The 19,485-nt window shown below is 30.3% G+C and overlaps 3 protein-coding genes across 12 annotated transcripts in view; 2 read left to right on the top strand and 1 right to left on the bottom strand.

Moving 5' to 3' along the window:
- Dh31-R (Diuretic hormone 31 Receptor) overlaps positions 1–19,485 on the bottom strand; it is a 98,242-nt gene that overhangs the window by 42,105 nt on the left and 36,652 nt on the right. For 4 of the 7 annotated variants that reach the window (XM_086917004.1, XM_086917005.1, XM_086917003.1 and 1 more), the window contains exon 4: positions 14,504–14,621. In XM_086917004.1, the coding sequence (XP_086773130.1) occupies positions 14,504–14,621 (118 nt within the window). Of the gene's footprint in view, positions 1–14,503; positions 14,622–16,136; positions 16,208–18,452; positions 18,722–19,485 lie in introns of those variants that run through there. The other 3 variants (XM_086917007.1, XM_086917006.1, XM_086917008.1) reach the window with 2 other exon arrangements.
- Positions 30–4,733, top strand: LOC147656100 (UDP-glucosyltransferase 2). The gene is made up of 6 exons (XM_086917022.1): positions 30–161; positions 867–1,502; positions 2,102–2,524; positions 2,695–2,926; positions 3,247–3,472; positions 4,079–4,733. The coding sequence occupies exons 2-6, from the start codon at positions 1,098–1,100 to the stop codon at positions 4,356–4,358; spliced, it is 1,566 nt and encodes a 521-aa protein (XP_086773148.1). The 5' UTR covers positions 30–161; positions 867–1,097; the 3' UTR covers positions 4,359–4,733.
- LOC100870857 (UDP-glucosyltransferase 2) lies at positions 6,218–13,715 on the top strand. 4 transcript variants are annotated; one of them, XM_086916990.1, is made up of 6 exons: positions 6,218–6,425; positions 9,476–10,001; positions 10,811–11,227; positions 11,824–12,055; positions 12,302–12,530; positions 13,241–13,715. In XM_086916990.1, exons 1-6 carry the CDS (start codon positions 6,253–6,255, stop codon positions 13,542–13,544), a joined length of 1,881 nt encoding a protein of 626 aa, XP_086773116.1. In that variant the 5' UTR covers positions 6,218–6,252; the 3' UTR covers positions 13,545–13,715. The 4 variants fall into 4 exon arrangements, with proteins under 4 accessions (XP_086773116.1, XP_086773118.1, XP_086773117.1 ...); XM_086916992.1 differs by lacking the exon at positions 6,218–6,425 and adding an exon at positions 7,971–8,253; XM_086916991.1 differs by lacking the exon at positions 6,218–6,425 and adding an exon at positions 8,091–8,311.

The following is a 19,485-nucleotide window of genomic DNA, read 5'->3' as shown; positions in this document are numbered from 1 at the left end:
AAGTAACCTGACATTGATAAAATTGCAATATTTCATAGTTCCCCACAAGCATTCAAATAGATTATTCGACGATATTGGTTCGTATATAACGTTCGTATAAAAAAATATTCATAACATTTTCAAGTTTTTCTGTTTAATACCTTCACGAGTGCTTCAGTTCTGTTTAGTAATATTTATTAAAATATCTATCATTCAATTTATCATTTTGCAATCACAGACAAGATATTGCACGATACAATATCGTTAATATGAAGCAATGAAACGAACAATGGCCTCTTGTGTTTATTTACCAAGTTTATTTATCAAGATCGAGAATCGGTATTAATTCTTAGATCGACGAACGATATTCGAACTTGTGAAATACCTTACCTCATAGCTTTCGTATGCGTGACATCGTATGCATGGCGAAATATTTCGTCGAATACTCTGTCGTGTCGCGAAATATCTCGTCCATAGATTCGTACGGATTTGTATGCATGCAATATCTCTTGGTAATTGCAAAACGATTATAATAAAATTATATATGTATATATATATAATCATTATTTAAAATTATTCAATATGCCATTTTATAAATGTAAAAAGTAAGCTTATATATTTGAGCGAAGGTTATCAATAAAGGTTATCACTCACAATTACGAATTATGAAATATTTAAAATTATGAAACATTTTTTAAATCCATCGTTCCATATTTGATAAATAAATGTAAAAGATTAAGTTTGTCTCAATTATATTTAATATTTTAAACGTGTAACATAAAAACAATTTTTCTCTACTCATCTCAATATTATAGCGATCCCAATCAGTGTAAAAGACTTGCTACAATGTATAAAGCTGTTACACTTACTTCATTCTTCACTTCTAGAAAACCTAGATTGGATATCAAGTGGGAAGAAGATATATAAGTACATACATTCGTGACAATAAATGGAAATTTTTGTTCTTCTTTAAAGGAAACTCGTGTGAATTTCTGTGAAAAAAAAGAAAAAGAAAAAAGAAATATATACCGTGTTTGTGGTACAATATACAACTTGGAACAGTCGTGTGTAATAATAATAATAATAATTTTGAATAAATTAAAAAAATCGAAGTGACTATGAAACTATCGTCAATAATATTTCTTTGCGCGATACTATCGGCATGTTGTTACGGATACCGGATATTAGGAGTGTTTCCTTTCAACGGAAAGAGCCATTTCATGATGTTCGAACAACTGATGAAGATTCTGGCGAAAAAGGGCCATCAAGTTGACGTGATCTCCACGTTCCCCTTGAAGAAACCGTATCCGAATTATACAGATCTTATTGTGCTTCCCGTATCTTCGTCATGGATAAACAATCTAACGTTTGACGAGATACAAAACTCGTTCTCCGTGTCACCCCCTTTAATCGTGGGACAGATAGCAGGGAATATGATTTGCGAATATTTGAAATATCCGAAGATACAGGAATTAATACACAACCCGCCTAAAAACCCGCCTTACGACGCGATCATCTTGGAGGTATGAATTATAAGATGACACGAGAGAAAGAAAAATACAATGAGTCGGTTATTTGTGACGATTACGATAAAGTAGAAGTATAGTGTTATTACGAACAGTCAGGAAAAATAACGATGATGTTGCATTATCCTATAATATGATATTCATTTTCACGAATTTTAAAGAGTGTTAACACGTTAACGAAAAGTAACGATTTTAGAAATTAAAAATTAATTCAAAAGATGGTGTGCAAAGATGTGATGAGAAGATTCGTTTGTTATATAAATTAACGAACAATTGTGCTCGTTTATCACTCTCATCTAAAAATTAATTATTAATAACTCATCCATATTTTTGTACAGCAACTTTTGAATTTGTCTCTTATCTAGAATCAAAATCTCAATTCGTTGAAAAAAAAAAATATTTCGTAATTTTATACAATTTTATCACAAATTGTTTTTAAACTCCTTTTTTTTTTTTTTTTTTTTTAATTTATTACATAAACTGTCTGCTGTTTTAATACATCCTTGATAAAACTCAAACGTTCCCTTTGTTTAGAAACAGAATTTAGAAGAAATGCAACGGAATCAACGTATCTCAAAAATCGTTCTCGTTTTCAGATATTCGGCGCACACTGTTTCGGTATAATAGCCGACATCCTGAAAGTACCGATAATAGGGGTGAGCAGCTCTGTGCTCTACCCGTGGTCCTACGATTACATCGGGAGTCCTCACAATCTTGCATACGTGCCGCACAATTTACTTTCCTACTCCCAGAATATGAATTTCTGGCAGAGGATGTACAATTTTTTGGACAATCTTTACTCGATATGGATGTTCAACAGAGTGACGGCTGAGCAGACGAAGATTATAAGGAAATACGTTAAACCCGATTCGCGAGATATCAGAGATTTGGAGAGAAACATATCGATAATCCTGGTGAATTCGCATATATCGATAAATGGTATCAAGAACGTGAATCCGGCGCTCATCGAAGTCGGAGGATTGCATGTACACGATGACGAAACAGTAAAATTACCACCTGCAAGTATTTTTTCTTCTTCTACCTTCACTGTTGATGATGCATGAGCTATCTTTATATAGCTCGTGTTATATTGTAAGAAAGAGATCTAAGAAACTATTTAGAATTATTTTTTAAATAAAATAATAGACGAGAAAATGTTTAAAAGTTGAAAAAAAAAAATTGATTACAGAATCTGGAGAGATGGATGAACGAGAGCGAACACGGATTTATCTACTTCTCGTTCGGGACGATGGTGATGATCGAATCCTTCTCAATCGAGACGATTCGAATCTTTTACGAATCTATGAGGAAAATAGCGCCTGTTCGTGTGTTGATGAAAATAGCAAAACCGGACAAACTTCCGCCTGGTTTGCCGGAAAACGTCTATATTTTACCGTGGATACCGCAAATCAAAGTTCTCAGTGAGTTCGTTGTCTGTAAACAAGTTGCACACGAATGAGAAATAGAATCCCGAAGAAATGGAATTTTAAAATTTCGATCCATTAAGTTCGAGATGCTTTAAATATTTTTATTATCTATCGAGTCAAATTAAAGATCTGTTGCGTTTTTTGTCCAAAATTAATTTTTAATTTTTTGAATAACGGGTTAATTTTCCTATCTTGAGTTTGAAAAATAAATAGATAATTTTTATTCCGTTAATTATTTCCAATAATTAATGAAATAAAATGGAATCGATTAGTATTTCTTTTTCTTTTTTTTTTTTTTTTCTTGTATTTTTCAGAGCATCCGAATATAAAAGCATTCATCACACACGGAGGTCTTATGGGAAGCCAAGAAGCTATTCATTACGGAGTGCCGATGATCGGTGTACCTTTGTTTGCCGATCAATTTATAAATATCGATAACTACGTTCGATTGAATATTGCAATTAAATTAAAAGTTGTAAGCCTAACTCAAGAAGAAATGGATCACGCCTTGAATGAAATTTTAAATAATCCTAAATACAAGTACGTATGCTTCTTTCATTTTTTTAAAGTTGTTTTCGATCGAACTTTATTAAAATTGATTTTCACCATAACCATTCAATTCGATCTAATTATTCGTTTCATAATTTTCCTCCTTTTTTTACATTCATAAAAGTCATATTACAATTACAGTAATAAAAGAATCTTCGCTTAATGTTGCGTTAACAAAATTACATCACCTTCACTCCAATTTACATCATTGAGTTTAAAGAACATTTCAAAACTTTATTAAATATTTATCTCGTCGTTATCTTTTTCATTTACGACGTACAAATTAAAAAAAATTGTAATTAAAATATATTTTAATATTGCTTGGTGCACGATTAATTGAAATATATATATATTCAATTCATATAAATGAATAAACATCCTAAATTATTATAAATAATAAAATGCAATCGTAAAAATCATAAAAAGATTCACAAGGAGAAAAACTATGGGATAACATTCCTATTTTTATATATCGTATTATCGTTTTTTGATATGAAAAATAAGATATTGTGCAACATGGAAAATTTTAATAAAAACTGAGTATTCACAATCATGAATTGTGAAATATTATTATCTCAACATATATTTGCCTTTCAGTAAAGCGGTGAAGGAACTTTCGAAGAAGTTTTTAGATCGACCGATGAGTTCCGCGGATACTGCAATTTACTGGATCGAATATATCATCAAATATGGATCAACTGTACTCAAATCACCCGCAATGGATCTAACGTGGTGGCAATTGGAACTATTAGACGTTTGCGGATTCCTCCTTTTAGTGGCGTTAGTAGTACTTTATCTTCTGACGATAGGATTGCAGTTCGTGTATCGTTTCGTGAATTCGAGTTTTATCGTGTCACAAAAAAAGAAAATATCTTAAGATCCTTCTAGAATTATTAGATCATTGAAATTATTTGTTTCTGTTTTAAATTTATAATTTTAATTATTCATCTTGCGATCGTCATTGTCCATTCGAAGGATTTTCAAATTTAATTAATTACTAGATGATTATTTTATTATTAAGAATTATTAAAATTAGAAATTGAATAATGGCACAATTGTTAAAATAGTTTTTAATGTCATGACACGCGATTATATTTAAAAATCGTAGAAAATAATAGAATACTTTAACAATTTAACTTTAACATAATAGTTTCAAGATTACGTATTAGATATTTTTTTTTTATTTATTGTGCATTTGTAATTGTTAATGCTTAAAATAAATAAAATAAATTATCTGCAAAATCTTACAAAATGTATTATAATCTTTTCTGAATTGCTTTCTGAAAAATTAAAATACATTCCATAATTTATTCCAAAAAACAAAATAATACTTGGAGATTATTTATTCGTAATAATTTAAAATTAAAAATTTTTCTCACATTTAATCGATTAAATATATGATTGATTTTTGTCTCCGATATCATGTCAAACATGTTTTAACTTTTTACGGATTTTACGGAATGATGAAATTTCATGGAAGAACATATTATTTCTGTGCTTCTATATGTTTAATATTCTAATAATCTAATATTTGTAAAAAAAAGACGGTATCCATTATCTTTCGTTTATTTTAAAGTGATTATCTAATTTATATATGCATGTCGATATATGTACTAATTAAGACTTATTCTGAAAATTTGCAATATGAATTATCGAATTTGAAATTTCACGTTGCGAATCCCTTATTTCCACGAGATCCATTATATCGTTTTATCTAAATCGATCATATCTTACCGATATCTTTCGATCTTCTTTATATCTAATTAATTACATGGATTAGAATTATATCAGGAAAAAAGATAAATCGTTAAAAATTGTTTGATAAACAATTACATAACAAAATTAGTTAAAAATATATGCTCCATTTTATATATATATTTATTTAATTGCTATTCACTACTGAATGATAATCATAAATATAATTCGATTAATTCAGATAAATTCGAATGAAGTCGATTTAAAATGTAAATCGTGACTTGCAAACTGATACGAAAATTATACTTCATTTATCTGCAACTTCATTTATCTTATCCATGATGAAAATTCATTGATTTTATTCATCAAATGTGGATTCGATCAAATAGAAAAAAAAATAATATTTAATAAATGACAACAAATGAAATTCTATCCTAATTGTTACACTTTTGTTTGCACTTTGTGTTTCGTGTCTTGAATAATAATATTAATTGAATAAAATTAATATAATTAAAATTTAATCATTAAAATTATTGTAATCATGATCCAATTAATAAATCAATTCGTTTTCCCGTCCGCTCAAATAATCCGTTGCACAAAAATTAACTACTACGTTACAAACAAATTAAAATTAATTAAATTAAATAATAAAATAACTTAACATATCCAATTTAACACATCCCAATGTAACACAATTCCAAATTCTAATTATCTTTCAATATCTGATCCAGTCATTCGATTTATCAAATTAAGCATAATAATTTCACATGGAAGAATATTGAATTCTAAACTATCTCTCTTGCTCCAGGGAAAATGATATTCGGGTCAATTCTATATATTTCTCTCCGTTCTTCTTCTTCTTTTTCCTCCTCGTTCTTCGTGCTTCCCTCCGCAAAAAAGCGAGACCTACTCGTGAGCCAAATAACATAGGAGGAGAGTCAGTATCCGTTAGAGTCATTTACCGCCATAAATTCCAAACCGTGAAACCGCAAATCGCGTTTAGATTGAGGTTTCCCGTTCGCACGATCAACTCGCGAGTCGCGTTTTCCGAGGACGTGGATCCATCGATCGGATCGATGGATGCCTCGAATATGGGTCGCGAGAAAAAGTCACCGATTTGTGACGCTATTTTTCCAGCAAAATTCCTGGCCGATCGGGCAGAAACATCGACACCGTTTCGTGTATGGAATTGGGGGAAAAAACGAAGAAAGCGAATTTTCGAGACACGAAAATCGAAGGATGAAGAGAAGTAAGATAATAGAAATATTCGGGAATGAATGGATTTGGAGATAATTCAACTCGATTCTTTGTTTTATGATTTTTATGATTGAAATACGGTGTTGTAATGACGAGTGAGTGGAATGAATGGAATTTAATTTTGGTTGGAATCGAATGATTCAATGATTTTTAAAATTCTATTTTTTTTTTTTTTTTTTTTTTTTTTTATATATATATCAACGTACAGTTTAATTTCATGAATGGAAATCTTTGAATCTGTGGTCGAATGAATGGTTTTTCCTTTGGATGGAAATTTGCTAAATTTATTTATTTTTTCGATTAATTAAAATTTTCCTCTTCTATGAGTAAATTGAATGGATTATATGAAATATACTTATCTCGTATAAAAACACTCATAAATTAAATGTAAATTAATTTCTCAAGATAGAGACACGTGACGAATTTAAATAAAAAATTAATGAATTCTTATTCTATATTATCTCTCGTTATTGTTCTCAATTTATCGGAATTTAATATTTATATATTTGCGGAGTCGTGACCTCTTAAATCAAATTCAAAAGAATACAAAGGGATTGATATTTTTTATATGAGATACTGATAAATTCAGAAAGATTTTTCTAAAATTTTAAAATTTCATTTAGAGATAGGAGCATTTAATATACAAACTTTGTTTCACATTTTAGAAATGCTAATTAGATAAGAGAATTAGAAAATAAGAATAAATAAAATAGAGAAAAAGAAAAATAGAAAAAAGTGGAGGTAGAACAAAGAGGGAAAAATATATAGAAATCTTTCTGAAATTAAAATATAATTAGAAAATATATTAAGGAAAGGCTAAAGATTAAAGATTGGTTAACGTAATTAAAAAAAGGACGCAGGACATATTAACCTATATATATTCAAGATAAAGTAAAGATTTCGATACGAGAGAAACCGGTTTTGTAGTCTCGAATTCCTTCTATTTCTTTCAAATTCATTTTAAAAATAAAATTATTCCTTCCTTTTGCCACATCCACATTTTAAAATTCTTTCAAAATTCAAAAAAATATCACAATATATAACTATCATTATTTTAAAAATAATTCTACTTTGTCTACAAAATTTACTTTTAGAATGAATTTATTTATTCGATCATTATATCTGTTAAAAAATTCAGATCTCTCTCGAGTTTTTATATTTTAGCTCGTATTGTTTTTATCATTAAATTTGTAAATTTAATTTAATTTACAAACTTATTTAATTCACGCTTTTGTGATTATTATATAACATCTGTCGTTTTTTTTTTTTTTTTTTCATTTTTATATTATCTCTGTTTTTTTGAACATGTTTCATACCGATATATATATATATATGTATAACAATTAAAGTAACAAGTGTAACACGATGATCAAATTTTATTAAGTTAAGAAAATATTTCTTCTGTGCCCATTATTCCTTTCACTATTGTATCCATACAGATTACATAAATCTTAAAAGATTGATTTGTGCGTGTTCTATGACCTATAATATTTATTATCGCATTATTATTATCATAACAATATTTAAAATCGATAATACAGTTAATATCGTATACCATATTCAATTTTAATAATAAACAATATATATAATTTTAAGAGAATCAATCATATACTATACACCCTATTATCGCGTTTATTTTACAAATAGATTTCATGGTTACGATTAACACGTGATCCAACGCATCGTCAGTCTATCTCTGGCTTTCGAGAATACAAAAGAGAATTGAACTCCGAGTTCAACTTTAATTTAATTTTAATTTCTTTTGAAAACAGATATAAACGAGCATAAGTGTTATCGTTCGTATTCTTCTCTCAAGATTGGTAATTCATTTCGAGAAAGATTCACGTATTCGTGAAAATTTTATTTTTTAACCTTATTGTGAGTGATTACATTTCAGAGTGAAAAAGTGATTTTAATTTTAATTAAAACTAGGAAATCTTTTATCGGTCCATTCTATTGTCGAGACAAGAAATTTTTAATCTCTAATATTATTAATGTTTTAAACATTTTTAAAAAGTTTTTAAAAACGATCTATTTGTCTTAATATAAATTGATTGGTTTATATAATAGTTTATATAACGATATATTTTTTGCAATAGATGTTACTGACTTATCTTTAATTATATCGATTTTCCTTGTTTCGTTTATACGTATAAAATTGTTTTCTCGAATTGATATTAGTGTAATATTCATTCATAAACGAAGAAATTGAAAGAAATCAATCATAAAAATTAATTCGAGTTAAGAATTTTTAATAAATCGATAAATCGTAATCAAAGAATCGTTTTCCTCAAAATTCTATACAAACTATTTCCTAAATATATTATAATAAATTAAAAAAAAAAAAAAAATGTTAAGAAATGTTTTACGGTAGAATGCAATGTTATTCCTAACAGTGCCATTTATAAATCAAATTAACGAGATATTCTATCACGAATATTTAAAGAGTCTAATGCTAAAATGTATTTGGCGTATAAACTTGAAATTTAATTATCGTATTCTCGATAAATATTTTTCTAATATTTTTTTCCTTCTTTGATATTCATTTCTTCAATCTCTTATCTCTAAAAACATATTTCTATCATTATTAATAATGTTATCGACAATCACCTCTTGAAAAATGAATCGTTCCTTATTATCGAAACATCACACAAATAAATAAAAAAAGTATCCACGTGAAATGTAATTTTATAAATCAAAATCACCAGTCATCGTTATTATCTCATCTCGTGCAAACGTGAGAAAGAAAATTCAAAGAATTTCTTCACGTCACAAGTATATTCTCTTTTTCCATTTAACGAAGAGCGAAACGTCATGTTACCCCACCTTGCCGCTTCAACTTCTATCTTGGCGCTCAACACAATTAACACAGTAGCAATCCTATCTTGAATTTCGAAGCATCGATTCTCATTCGGTATCGAATCAACAAGTGATCCAATAACACTTTTCCAAATCAACCTGTCCGATCTTTCTAACCATTCTAAGTGGATTCATTTAATTATATTTTAATATAAAATTTATATGAAAATTCTCGTGATTCAGAATCATCGGAGGTGATTATCGAAGAAGAAGAAGAAGGAGAAGAATCAAAGTGCTCGATTGTAGTCAGAATCACAAGTTCATTCATTTAAAGAAGAGAAGGAAGATTAAATTGGAAAGAAGCGACACAATGAGATTGCTATTATCCATTTGTCTGGCGATATTAGCGTGTGGTTGGTCCGACTCTTTGCGAATTCTTGCCCTATTTCCAATAACCGGAAAGAGCCACTGGTTAATGGAGGAACGGCTGATGGTAAAATTGGCGGAACGAGGCCATCACGTGGACATTTACACCCATTTCCCCATAAAAAATCCACCCAAGAATTACAATCAATATTCATTGGAGGGATCGTTACAAATCGCGGTGAATAATATTACCGCGGATAATGTAACAAACTTTGGTAACGTGAATGTGGCAATGATGACCTATTTAATGGGCGATCAATTGTGCGATTTAATGAAACATCCTCACTTTCAAAATCTGATAAAAAACCCTCCTGAGAAACCGTACGATCTTATCGCGACAGAGGTAAGGATATTTGTCTAATTTTATCTCGTATTATATGCAAAACAATTTATTTATAAGTGAATTTTGTTTTTTCAAGTATTAAAAAAAGTATTTTAATAGAATGGATAGAAATTATATCAAAAATAAGATTTCATTTATTCAAAACTTGTGAGCCATTTTCATGTCATATTTTTACTTGTTTAAAACTTATTCGAAATTGTTGGATCAACAGGAGATTCTTGAGATTCTCCAATTCCAAACAACACTTTTCTTTGCAAATATTTTTGCTCGCGATTTTTGTTCACACGATTCTGTTCGCACGTTATTAAAATAATCGTTAAAATCACACTATTACACAATATATGAATAATATGTTTAAGAAAAAATTTTGTATTCTCCTTTTATTTTAATTTAATTTCTAATTTAATTATAAATTCAATTAGAATTTTCAGTATCAAATGATATATCATTGAAATAATTTAACTATACGTATAACTTTTTACGTATAACATAATATAGAAAATCTTATATCATATATCATCTCTTTTATGAATCATCGATATTTTAATTAACATAATCAGAAAAAATTAAATGCAACAGTGGAATGCATTCTGAAACGCGTCATTGAAAACATTATTATTTATATTATTAATAACAATTCATTACCTCTTCTATACCTCTGAATAATTATCATACATGAATAACTATTTAACTTTTTTTCTTTAATTTAAAAAATTAAAAATGTATTTATCTTAAAAAAAAAAAATATTAATTAATTAATAAAAAACTGATCTCGAAATAATTCCAATATATTCTTCTCTTTCTTCCAGTTGTTCATGTCACCATGCTATTTGGCATTCGGCACTTATCTAAAAACACCCGTGGTCGGTATGATAACTGCCAGTTTCTTAGACTGGGTAAGCCACAGAGTGGGAAATCCGATAAATTTAGCTTTCACGCCCGGTATATTCTCTCCATTCACAGAACGGATGACCTTCTGGGAAAGATTGCAGAATACGTTCACAACCAACATGATCATGCTGAACATTGACTACTATGTAAACAAGCAAAAAACTTACGTGAAACAATATTTGAATATAGACGCAGAGATACCTGAATTGTACAAAAATCTCGCGCTCATCCTTGTCAACTCTCATCACAGTATAATAGGTGTCCGTACTGGTAGTACTGGTGTCATCGAGGTTGGAGGATTACACATCAAAGAGAATGGAGATCCTTTGACACCGGTGATTATCTTTTCTGAATATTTTTTATTGTTTCAGTTTTCTTGGTTTGTTCAATGAAGAAAGAAAGAAAGAAAAAAAAAAAAAAAAAGGAAAAGAAGATCTAAGTAAGATCTAGTAAGAACATTAGAGGCATTGAGAAAATTGTACTGTGTAGAGGAAGTACATTCCAAGTTTAAGTTTTTGAATAACTTTAAAATTTGATTTGATAAAAGAAATCAAATTTTGTATTTGTTATTCCGAGAGATCTTAAAAAAATTTTAAAAGATAGAAGTAATTGCAATATCATAATTAAATGCTAGGCTATAAAATTTTGTATAAAGTGTAACACTTGAAGTTTTTATCGGGAGCTTAGAAGAGGAATAGAAGCTTGTCGTTGAAAAAATAATAATCTTGAAGCGTTATTAAGATGATCGACCGGGATTATGATGCAACGTGCAATTACCGTAATGCATTCGAAGTTGTAGAAAAGCTTAGCGCCCTCTGAACACGCGACTATACATAATCGCTTCTGTCTTTTAATACTTTTTTCCTATTCGAAGAAAAATTCCTCACACCGATTTATATTGAAAAATATTCTATTCTTATTGCGCCAACAGGAAATGAAAAAATGGTTGGACGAAAGTACGCACGGTTGCGTGTATTTCACGTTCGGCTCGATGGTGAGGATCGAGACATTCCCTAAATCCTTGCTGGAAACATTCTACAAAGTTTTCAAGAGGATCGCGCCTGTTCGAGTAATGATGAAGGTCGCGAGAAAAGAGGATCTACTCCCTGGACTGCCAAAGAACGTGATGATACAACCTTGGTATCCCCAAGTATCTGTTCTCAGTACGTATAATTAAACAATCTTCTCAATCAATCAACAATGAACTCGTTTGAAAAGTCTTCTAAAAAAAGACCATCCATTAAATATCATCAAAGTTTAAATATCACACGAGTTTCAAGTTTTTCTTCGCGTTAAATTGTAATTATTATTAATTTGCGTAATTCGAAAATGGAAGAGTACGAGATTGCACGGTCCATTTTTTTTTTTTTTTTTTTTTTCTAATTTTAATTCTCTTCTCTGAATTTCAGAACACGAAAATCTCAAAGCGTTCATCACGCATGGAGGACTGATGGGGACGCAAGAGGCGATCTACTTCGGAATCCCATTGATTGGAATCCCACTTTTCGGCGATCAAAGCTTGAATCTTCAAAACATGGGTAGGAAAAACGTAGCTGTGAATCTTGGCTCGTTGCACAATGTCACGGAAGAAAACTTGTACCATGCGCTTAAAAATGTTTTGCACGATGAAAAGTACAAGTATGTATGTTTCTCTCTAGTGAAAATTTTATTTTTTCCAATTTATATTATTCAAGGGAGTCGAGAAATAATTGTCCATAAATGTGAAAGGAACACAATCTGATTTTCTTGACACGTGACATCGATTAAGAATTGAACAAGATGTTTGAACTTTATATTTTCTATTTTATAAGTGGCTAAAAAGACATTTGTTTCGACTTCAACTTTTCATTTTTCCAATTTCTCTCCTCTTCGCGGTACACATTTTTCTACTTTATATAACTAATAACGTTCTTTCCAGATGCCATTTTCGTTTAGCTCGCCATTTCTACTTTCCTGTGTTTCATCGTCCTTCTTGTTTCTATCTTTCTTATTATCATTTTGATTGTGAAGATTTCGTGTTTCATCACATTGCAGTGGTTTTGTTGATTTTTTAATTAATCAAGCTTCGTTAAACAATTTTCAACGGTTATCAAGAGAGCATTATTATTTGTCGGCCAACTCGTAATTATTGAAAATAAGAGAATGAATTTTGAGAATTGAAAACCTCTACTTTGCACTTCAATTTCAGATCTTATCGTTAAGATTTCTCGAGATATGTGTTTATCTTATCTTTTAAACGTAAAATAAACTTAACAAACAAACTTAACGTTTAAAATTATCTCTCTATTTCGATTTTTCATTTCCACGTTATCTTTCGTTAATGTTTATTTCGATTAACAAATTTCCAGATCGAATATGAAGAAATTGTCGGAACTGTTCAAGGACAGACCCATGACAGCCCTCGACACCGCTATTTATTGGGTAGAATACGTGGCGAGACACGGATACATCCTGCAGTCATCGGCCATAGACCTCAACTTGTTTCAACAGTATCTTTTAGACGTTTATGGATTCATGCTTCTGTGCGTGGTGACAGTTCTCTATCTCGTCATTTTCTCGATTCGGAAAGCGAAGAACTTTGTATTCGGACATAAATCTTGTCCTTTCAAGAAAAATCAATCGAAAGAAGAAGATTCGAAGAAGAAGAAGTGAATTAAATGTGTATCTTAAGAATGTATATTTTATATATGAATGTATATAATGTTTTTACGTATGATTTCACTTTTTTACGTTTATCTACATAAATATATTTACTTATGTAAATGATAATTAGTAAAATATTTTTTTTCAAATATTCTATAAATATATATTAATTTTAATTAACTTTTTCTTTGTGTCTTTTAACTTTCTGATCTTGAACGTTTAAAATTATATCCATTTGAGATGTTGTTTTTTCCTTTTCTTTCTTTCTTTTTTCATTTCAGAGCAATATTTATACAATTTTCAGACTGGAAATTGTGATTGGAAAAAAAATTAAAAATACGAAATTCGTAAATTTACCAGAAAATTATTTACAATAGAATAAATATTCGTTTCACTGAACACCATTATATATCATAATTTTTATCGTTAATTAAATTATTATCGACAGACCTGGCCACTCGTGAAATCATTCAACCACTTATGTGAAATTTTTGAGTCCCTCGATTATTAATTACCAATTATCGTCAACGTTCAAACGTATTTAATTAATAAATTAAGTTGCAAAAAACTTTTGAGACTAGTTTCGCAATAATATAAATTTTTTTCACGGAAAAATTCCTTCACATCTCTATATTTTAATAATGCATTAACAAGTATTTTAAAATATTATTAAAATGTCACGTCCTTTTATTTCATCTAAAATATATCTTCGAAGAAGAGGAGGAAAAATATATTTAAAATTACAATTCAAAGTTACCAAGTTTCAAATCTTTTCCAATAAATTTCACGATGAATGCATTTACTTTATTTTAAAAAATTGCGATTTATCCTATTTGACTATAATATCCAATTCTGATATATATATATATATAATCTAATTATCTGGTTATTCTGTTCTGTATACGCAAAAATTTCAAGGATTTTCGTTAGATTTATATAGGTGTCAAGAATATATTGAAATATCGTACCTGGTGGCGGGGTTGAATTCATTGCTTGCAGCTGGAAACATTCTTGCTCCCTTTCCATTATTATTCGATGGACTTCCTCGTCCGGAAGTGTGCTGCCTGCTGTCGCGTTCACAGGCATCTGGAACAAATTTTATTTAAAAGATATTATCTGTCCTTGAGGGGAAATAGAAAACAATGATCGAAATAATGCGATAACCAACCTTTCACCACGAGTTTTAACAACTATTCAAAATTTGCACAAATTTTTATTCGATATTTATCTTTTTCTTCTCGTTTTCGTAAATTTTTAAAAAACTAATATATACCGATAAATCGCTACTCGTCAACGTTTAATTATTTTTGAATCCTTCTGTCCTTTCATTCTCACTCTGCATATTTTCGTTCTTGCAAACGAAAAGATTTAAAAAAAAAAAAAAAAAGAAAAAATTACGTTTCAGAAATACGATTTTGGTATATAACGAATGCAAGAAGTTGTATATTGATCTAAAAATAAAATTAGGTCGTATAGATTTGAAACACAATAGAAAGGTTGATACAATAGAAGGGTTGACGTATTAACGATTTTTAATATGTAGCGTTTGATTCAGCTATATATATTAATAGGGCTATATATATCGATAAATTGATCTGAAAAGAAAAGAGATACGTGTGAAATAGCCATGATTTTCGGAAATGATGTTAGAATAAATGAATGAATTACAAGAGCAATTCTTAATACAATTCCGATTTTAACAATATTAAAATAATAAAAGGATCAATGAAAAGTCTACTAGTTGAAGTCAAAGGGGTTGGAAAACGAGAGTAAAAAAATTAAATTTCGTAATCTCCAGTTTCTCGATCGATCTTAATGGGCGAACAAAATTTATCGTTGTCGAACTTTAATTAAAATGAATGAATCACACGAATTTCGCTTTTGTTATCCTTTATACCCGATCTTTGAAACAAGGGACCATCTCTGGGAATATTTTAAAAAAATATAAAACACCAAAGTGTTTGGACGCGTGAAGAATAATTAGATCCCGCGTGGAAAATTGTTGGAAAATTGAAATAGATGCCAACGCGGGAGCGTCTACGATTTATGAATGGAGATCGTTTCAATTGATAGAGAAGCTTGTAATAACTTCATTGGAAGGCGAGTTATTGCGTCCATTCGAACGACGGGACAGGAAACAATAAGTAACGTTTTACTGTGCTCGATTCCACAGAGAAATCACATCAATGCACGTTCTCTATGCTTGTCCTACATCTTTATATATAGTCGAAATTATATTTTGTTAATTATCGTGGACAGAAATATTTCCTTTTTTCCATTATTTTAATGCGACGTAAAGAAAATAAAACGTGTTACATCTCTTAATAAATGAATGTAACGAACAAGTTGTAACGACGGAAGTATTAGCATTTCAAATTGCTTAATTATAAGAATATTTTTATTAGAAATGTTAGAGAATGCGCTCAAGATGAGAGTGAAAATTAGTCTTTTAGTTGGAAAAAGAAAGAATTATATTAATAGTAAATAGAATTGCAGAGGATTTTCACTTTGTTCGGTGGAGAAACGAAAAAAGAAGCAATGTTGAATTAATTCTACAGACAGCGAGAAAAGTTAATATAAAGTAAAAGAAAAATAATTTACCGTTTTTTCAATCTTGAGGCGGGTCACTTAAATATCCGGTGAATGTAAGGCGCGCGTGCAAAGAATCGAGACTAGAAAGAAAAATAAAACGAAAAGATTAAAGAAAAAGAAACAATCGAGAAAAATGACAGGTGCTAACTGAAAATCAATATCCATAGTTCGCTTCTTCTCGATTCCTCAACGATACTTTAAGAATTCTTAACGAGATCTTGATCTCTTTCTAAAGTGAGCACCAACCCTCGAATTCGTGAAAAATATTTTTTTTTTTTTGATAATTTTCACTCCTCGTTCTTTATTTTTCGAATTTTTTAATATACGCGTGTGCAAATAATTTCTTTAAATCAGTTACGATTGTTGAAAGAAATTAACCCTCATACGAAGCTTTTCTTTTATTTTAAAAATTGTACTCACTCTTTAAAAATGTTCTCACAACTTTTCGACAGATAAATAAATAAATATCACGTACTTTTTCCTAAAAATAATTGTCTCTCTTAACAATTTTTCACCAAAAAAAAAATAATAATCAAACATTTCCCTAAAAATATGACGAGTCATCATCTCGAAAAAAGAAACGTAACTTTTAAAAGTTGAAGTCAAATTTCACCACGTGTCTCAATTCAGATCTCCTCTCTCGATGAACAAAAGCTTCTCCATAGAAATAGACGTGGTCACCGTTGTCGAGCTGTAGAACAGTTTCGAGGATTCTCGAGACCACGTTTCTGTCTTCTGTGCACGAAACTTTCGAAACGATCGATCGCGAAAATTCAACAACAAGTTTCAAACGTTGCGTTCCGATCGCTTTCCATTTCGAATTCGCGCGGATGGGAAAAAGCATAAACACAATTCGTGAAACTATAATTTCTATAAACGGCTTCATCCAGAACTATTTCTCGCGCGGAATTCAATTTGCCAGACGTTTGAAATTTATCGTCGATATGTAATTTATATGCTTGCAGAGAATCGGCTGGTTTTGTTAATGGAATTTTCGAAGTGAAATTTGGATTTCCCAGACAATACTCTTATTTCCTTTTCTACGATCATTTTTTTTTTTTTTTTTTCGTTCTATTTCAATGTGATTCGATCACATTTATGAAACAAAGTCTGTCGACAAATAAACAAATCGATATTAGCATTATTTAATGCAGATTATAAAATAGAAGAATTGCGAGGCAATATATAGAAAAATCACGTTTCAAATGTTATGTGTTTTAATTATTTAATCTTTTTATAAATACTCTCCTTTCGTTCCCTTGAAAATAACACGCTAAGCAAATTAAGAAACTCTGTTCTATGGCCTTTATGCGGTGGAATAAACTAAGTGGAATGGAAACCGGAAATGTTAAAGCGTATTTAAGAAACAAAAGGAGCATCGCTTGAAACGGAGAAAGGAGATTCTTAATGAACAGCGATCGCTTTCCGCTCAAATTATCTTTGAAAGATTCGTTTCGATTGTATATCGAAATGATTTATTCGCTTATTTATAAAATAAAATTTATTCCATTGATCATAAAATGAAAATATAATATTGGGTAAGAACGAACCGGCTTGTCTTGGAAGAAATTTTCGTTAAATTGTAGATATATTCCGACGAAGCGAGAAACGGTTTAATTAAATGGAGTATAATTAATTTTCGCGACGAAACGAAATAATTTCCACCTGTAAAAAGAATTATTGTAAGAAAAATTATCGTAACCGTGTAAACCGATGGAAAGAACTATTGCGCTTTCCTTGAATGTTGTACAAGTTTTATATTCGCACTTGCATGCCACATGTGTTCCAATTTTGTCATCACGTCGTTGTGGCAAGTCGTTGGTGCACGGAACGAAGAGAGAGCGCGCGGTAATTAATTATCCCGTCACCATTTCGCATAACAACATTGGAACTTGCTGCACCATTATCAAAAGATAATAAAAATAAGAATGATAAAAGATAGAAAAGTAGGAAAAAAGAAAAAAAAAAAAACGACGTTGATGAATCTTAACAAAAACTCTACTCTTCCTCTCTTGTGCGAATTAATTTTAAATTTCTCTTTCTCTTTTGTGTCGATGAAATGTATTTAAATGCCAGTCGAGTAGATTTAAAAAAAAAAGAAAGAAAAAGAAATAAAAAATTTTCATGCAAATAAAATTGAAAGAAATGAAAGTTCAGAGCGAATACGGTATAAAATATATTGAACAATGCTCTACAATGCTCTACTTGTTCGATCGTTGTTCAACTTTCATTTCGCGTATCTTCGTTACTTGTTGTCATCTCGATTTCTTATCTAATTATCTTCGATTCAAAATTCTTTATTATATATTTAAAAAATTTACATACACACTTTATATATTTCCATTATTATTATTATTATTATTATTATCAATTGCTTAACACTTAAATCCTTTACTACTACGCTTAAAAACTGCTCTCCCAATTTTCACACAAACAAAAGAAACATCGTCGAGGACTGCACGACGACTGCGTTCCCGATTGAAACACGTGAACATGAGCATATACATATCTAAACAAACGCGTACATCCATCCTGTGGAATGACGCTTGGCAAACATTAATGTGTTTCAAGCGACAACCGCGTCAGACGTTCCTCCGGGGAATACGAGGGATTCGAATCGTGGTCGAGCACACGATAACTGTGCGGATCGGAACTGTTGGCAAATCGTCGGATAAGTGGAATCTCGTATTCTCGTATTCCTAACGCTTGCAAATCTATCCTGTCGCCAATTACAATACAACTTTGATCCTCGATTGCTCGAAGTAATTTGCAAAATTAATGTTTTTCCTTCTCTTTTTTTTCACTTCGTTTTTTTTTTTTTTTTTTTTTGGTTCGTTAAACACATCTCCTTCTCTTCTTTTCAACACTTTGCTTCTCCATCAACGCTTGATATCATCGAATCACGTTGAACTATGACGAAGCATATTTTCTCTCCCCGATAATTCTAGATCATTTTAATCGGAACGATCGATAATCGATAATAAAAATTTAAAAAAAGTTAAAGAGCAAGCTCTGCGATCCGTGACGAAAAATTGCCCTTTTGTAATTTTACATTGATCGATCGAACGCAGTTATCGATACTGGTATCGATACGTGTCACGCGAATAAACGTCATTTACACAGCATATGCATATTCAGAGACGGCACGAGTCTGGTTCCATCTGATTTTCTAGCGTAACTACAAAACCAGACCGAGCAACACCCAGTTGGCTACATCCTGTTTTCCACAATATCGATCGAATTGGCGACCTAATCGCCACGGTTCACGCATGCATCTTTGATGGATGTTCATATATATTCTCCGATTGTTGCGATTCACGCGATAACACTTGCCGCGCGTGTATCATAACCGGAAATC

This window comes from Apis florea, unplaced genomic scaffold (genome assembly GCF_048593485.1).
Source record: "Apis florea isolate Af1SG1 unplaced genomic scaffold, ASM4859348v1 contig_3811_pilon, whole genome shotgun sequence".
Classification (NCBI taxonomy): domain Eukaryota; kingdom Metazoa; phylum Arthropoda; class Insecta; order Hymenoptera; family Apidae; genus Apis; species Apis florea.
This window is presented reverse-complemented; position numbering and strand designations above follow the sequence as displayed.

Excerpts from the sequence above, each read along its gene's own strand:
- LOC100870857 (XM_086916990.1), top strand. The coding sequence starts at position 6,253 with ATGGATGCCTCGAATATGGGTCGCGAGAAAAAGTCACCGATTTGTGAC. Across the intron at positions 10,002-10,810 it reads ACGATCTTATCGCGACAGAG|TTGTTCATGTCACCATGCTA; the intron begins GTAAGGATATTT and ends TCTTTCTTCCAG. Across the intron at positions 12,056-12,301 it reads TCCCCAAGTATCTGTTCTCA|AACACGAAAATCTCAAAGCG; the intron begins GTACGTATAATT and ends TCTGAATTTCAG.
- LOC147656100 (XM_086917022.1), top strand. The coding sequence starts at position 1,098 with ATGAAACTATCGTCAATAATATTTCTTTGCGCGATACTATCGGCATGT. Across the intron at positions 1,503-2,101 it reads ACGACGCGATCATCTTGGAG|ATATTCGGCGCACACTGTTT; the intron begins GTATGAATTATA and ends TCTCGTTTTCAG. Across the intron at positions 3,473-4,078 it reads TTAAATAATCCTAAATACAA|TAAAGCGGTGAAGGAACTTT; the intron begins GTACGTATGCTT and ends TTTGCCTTTCAG.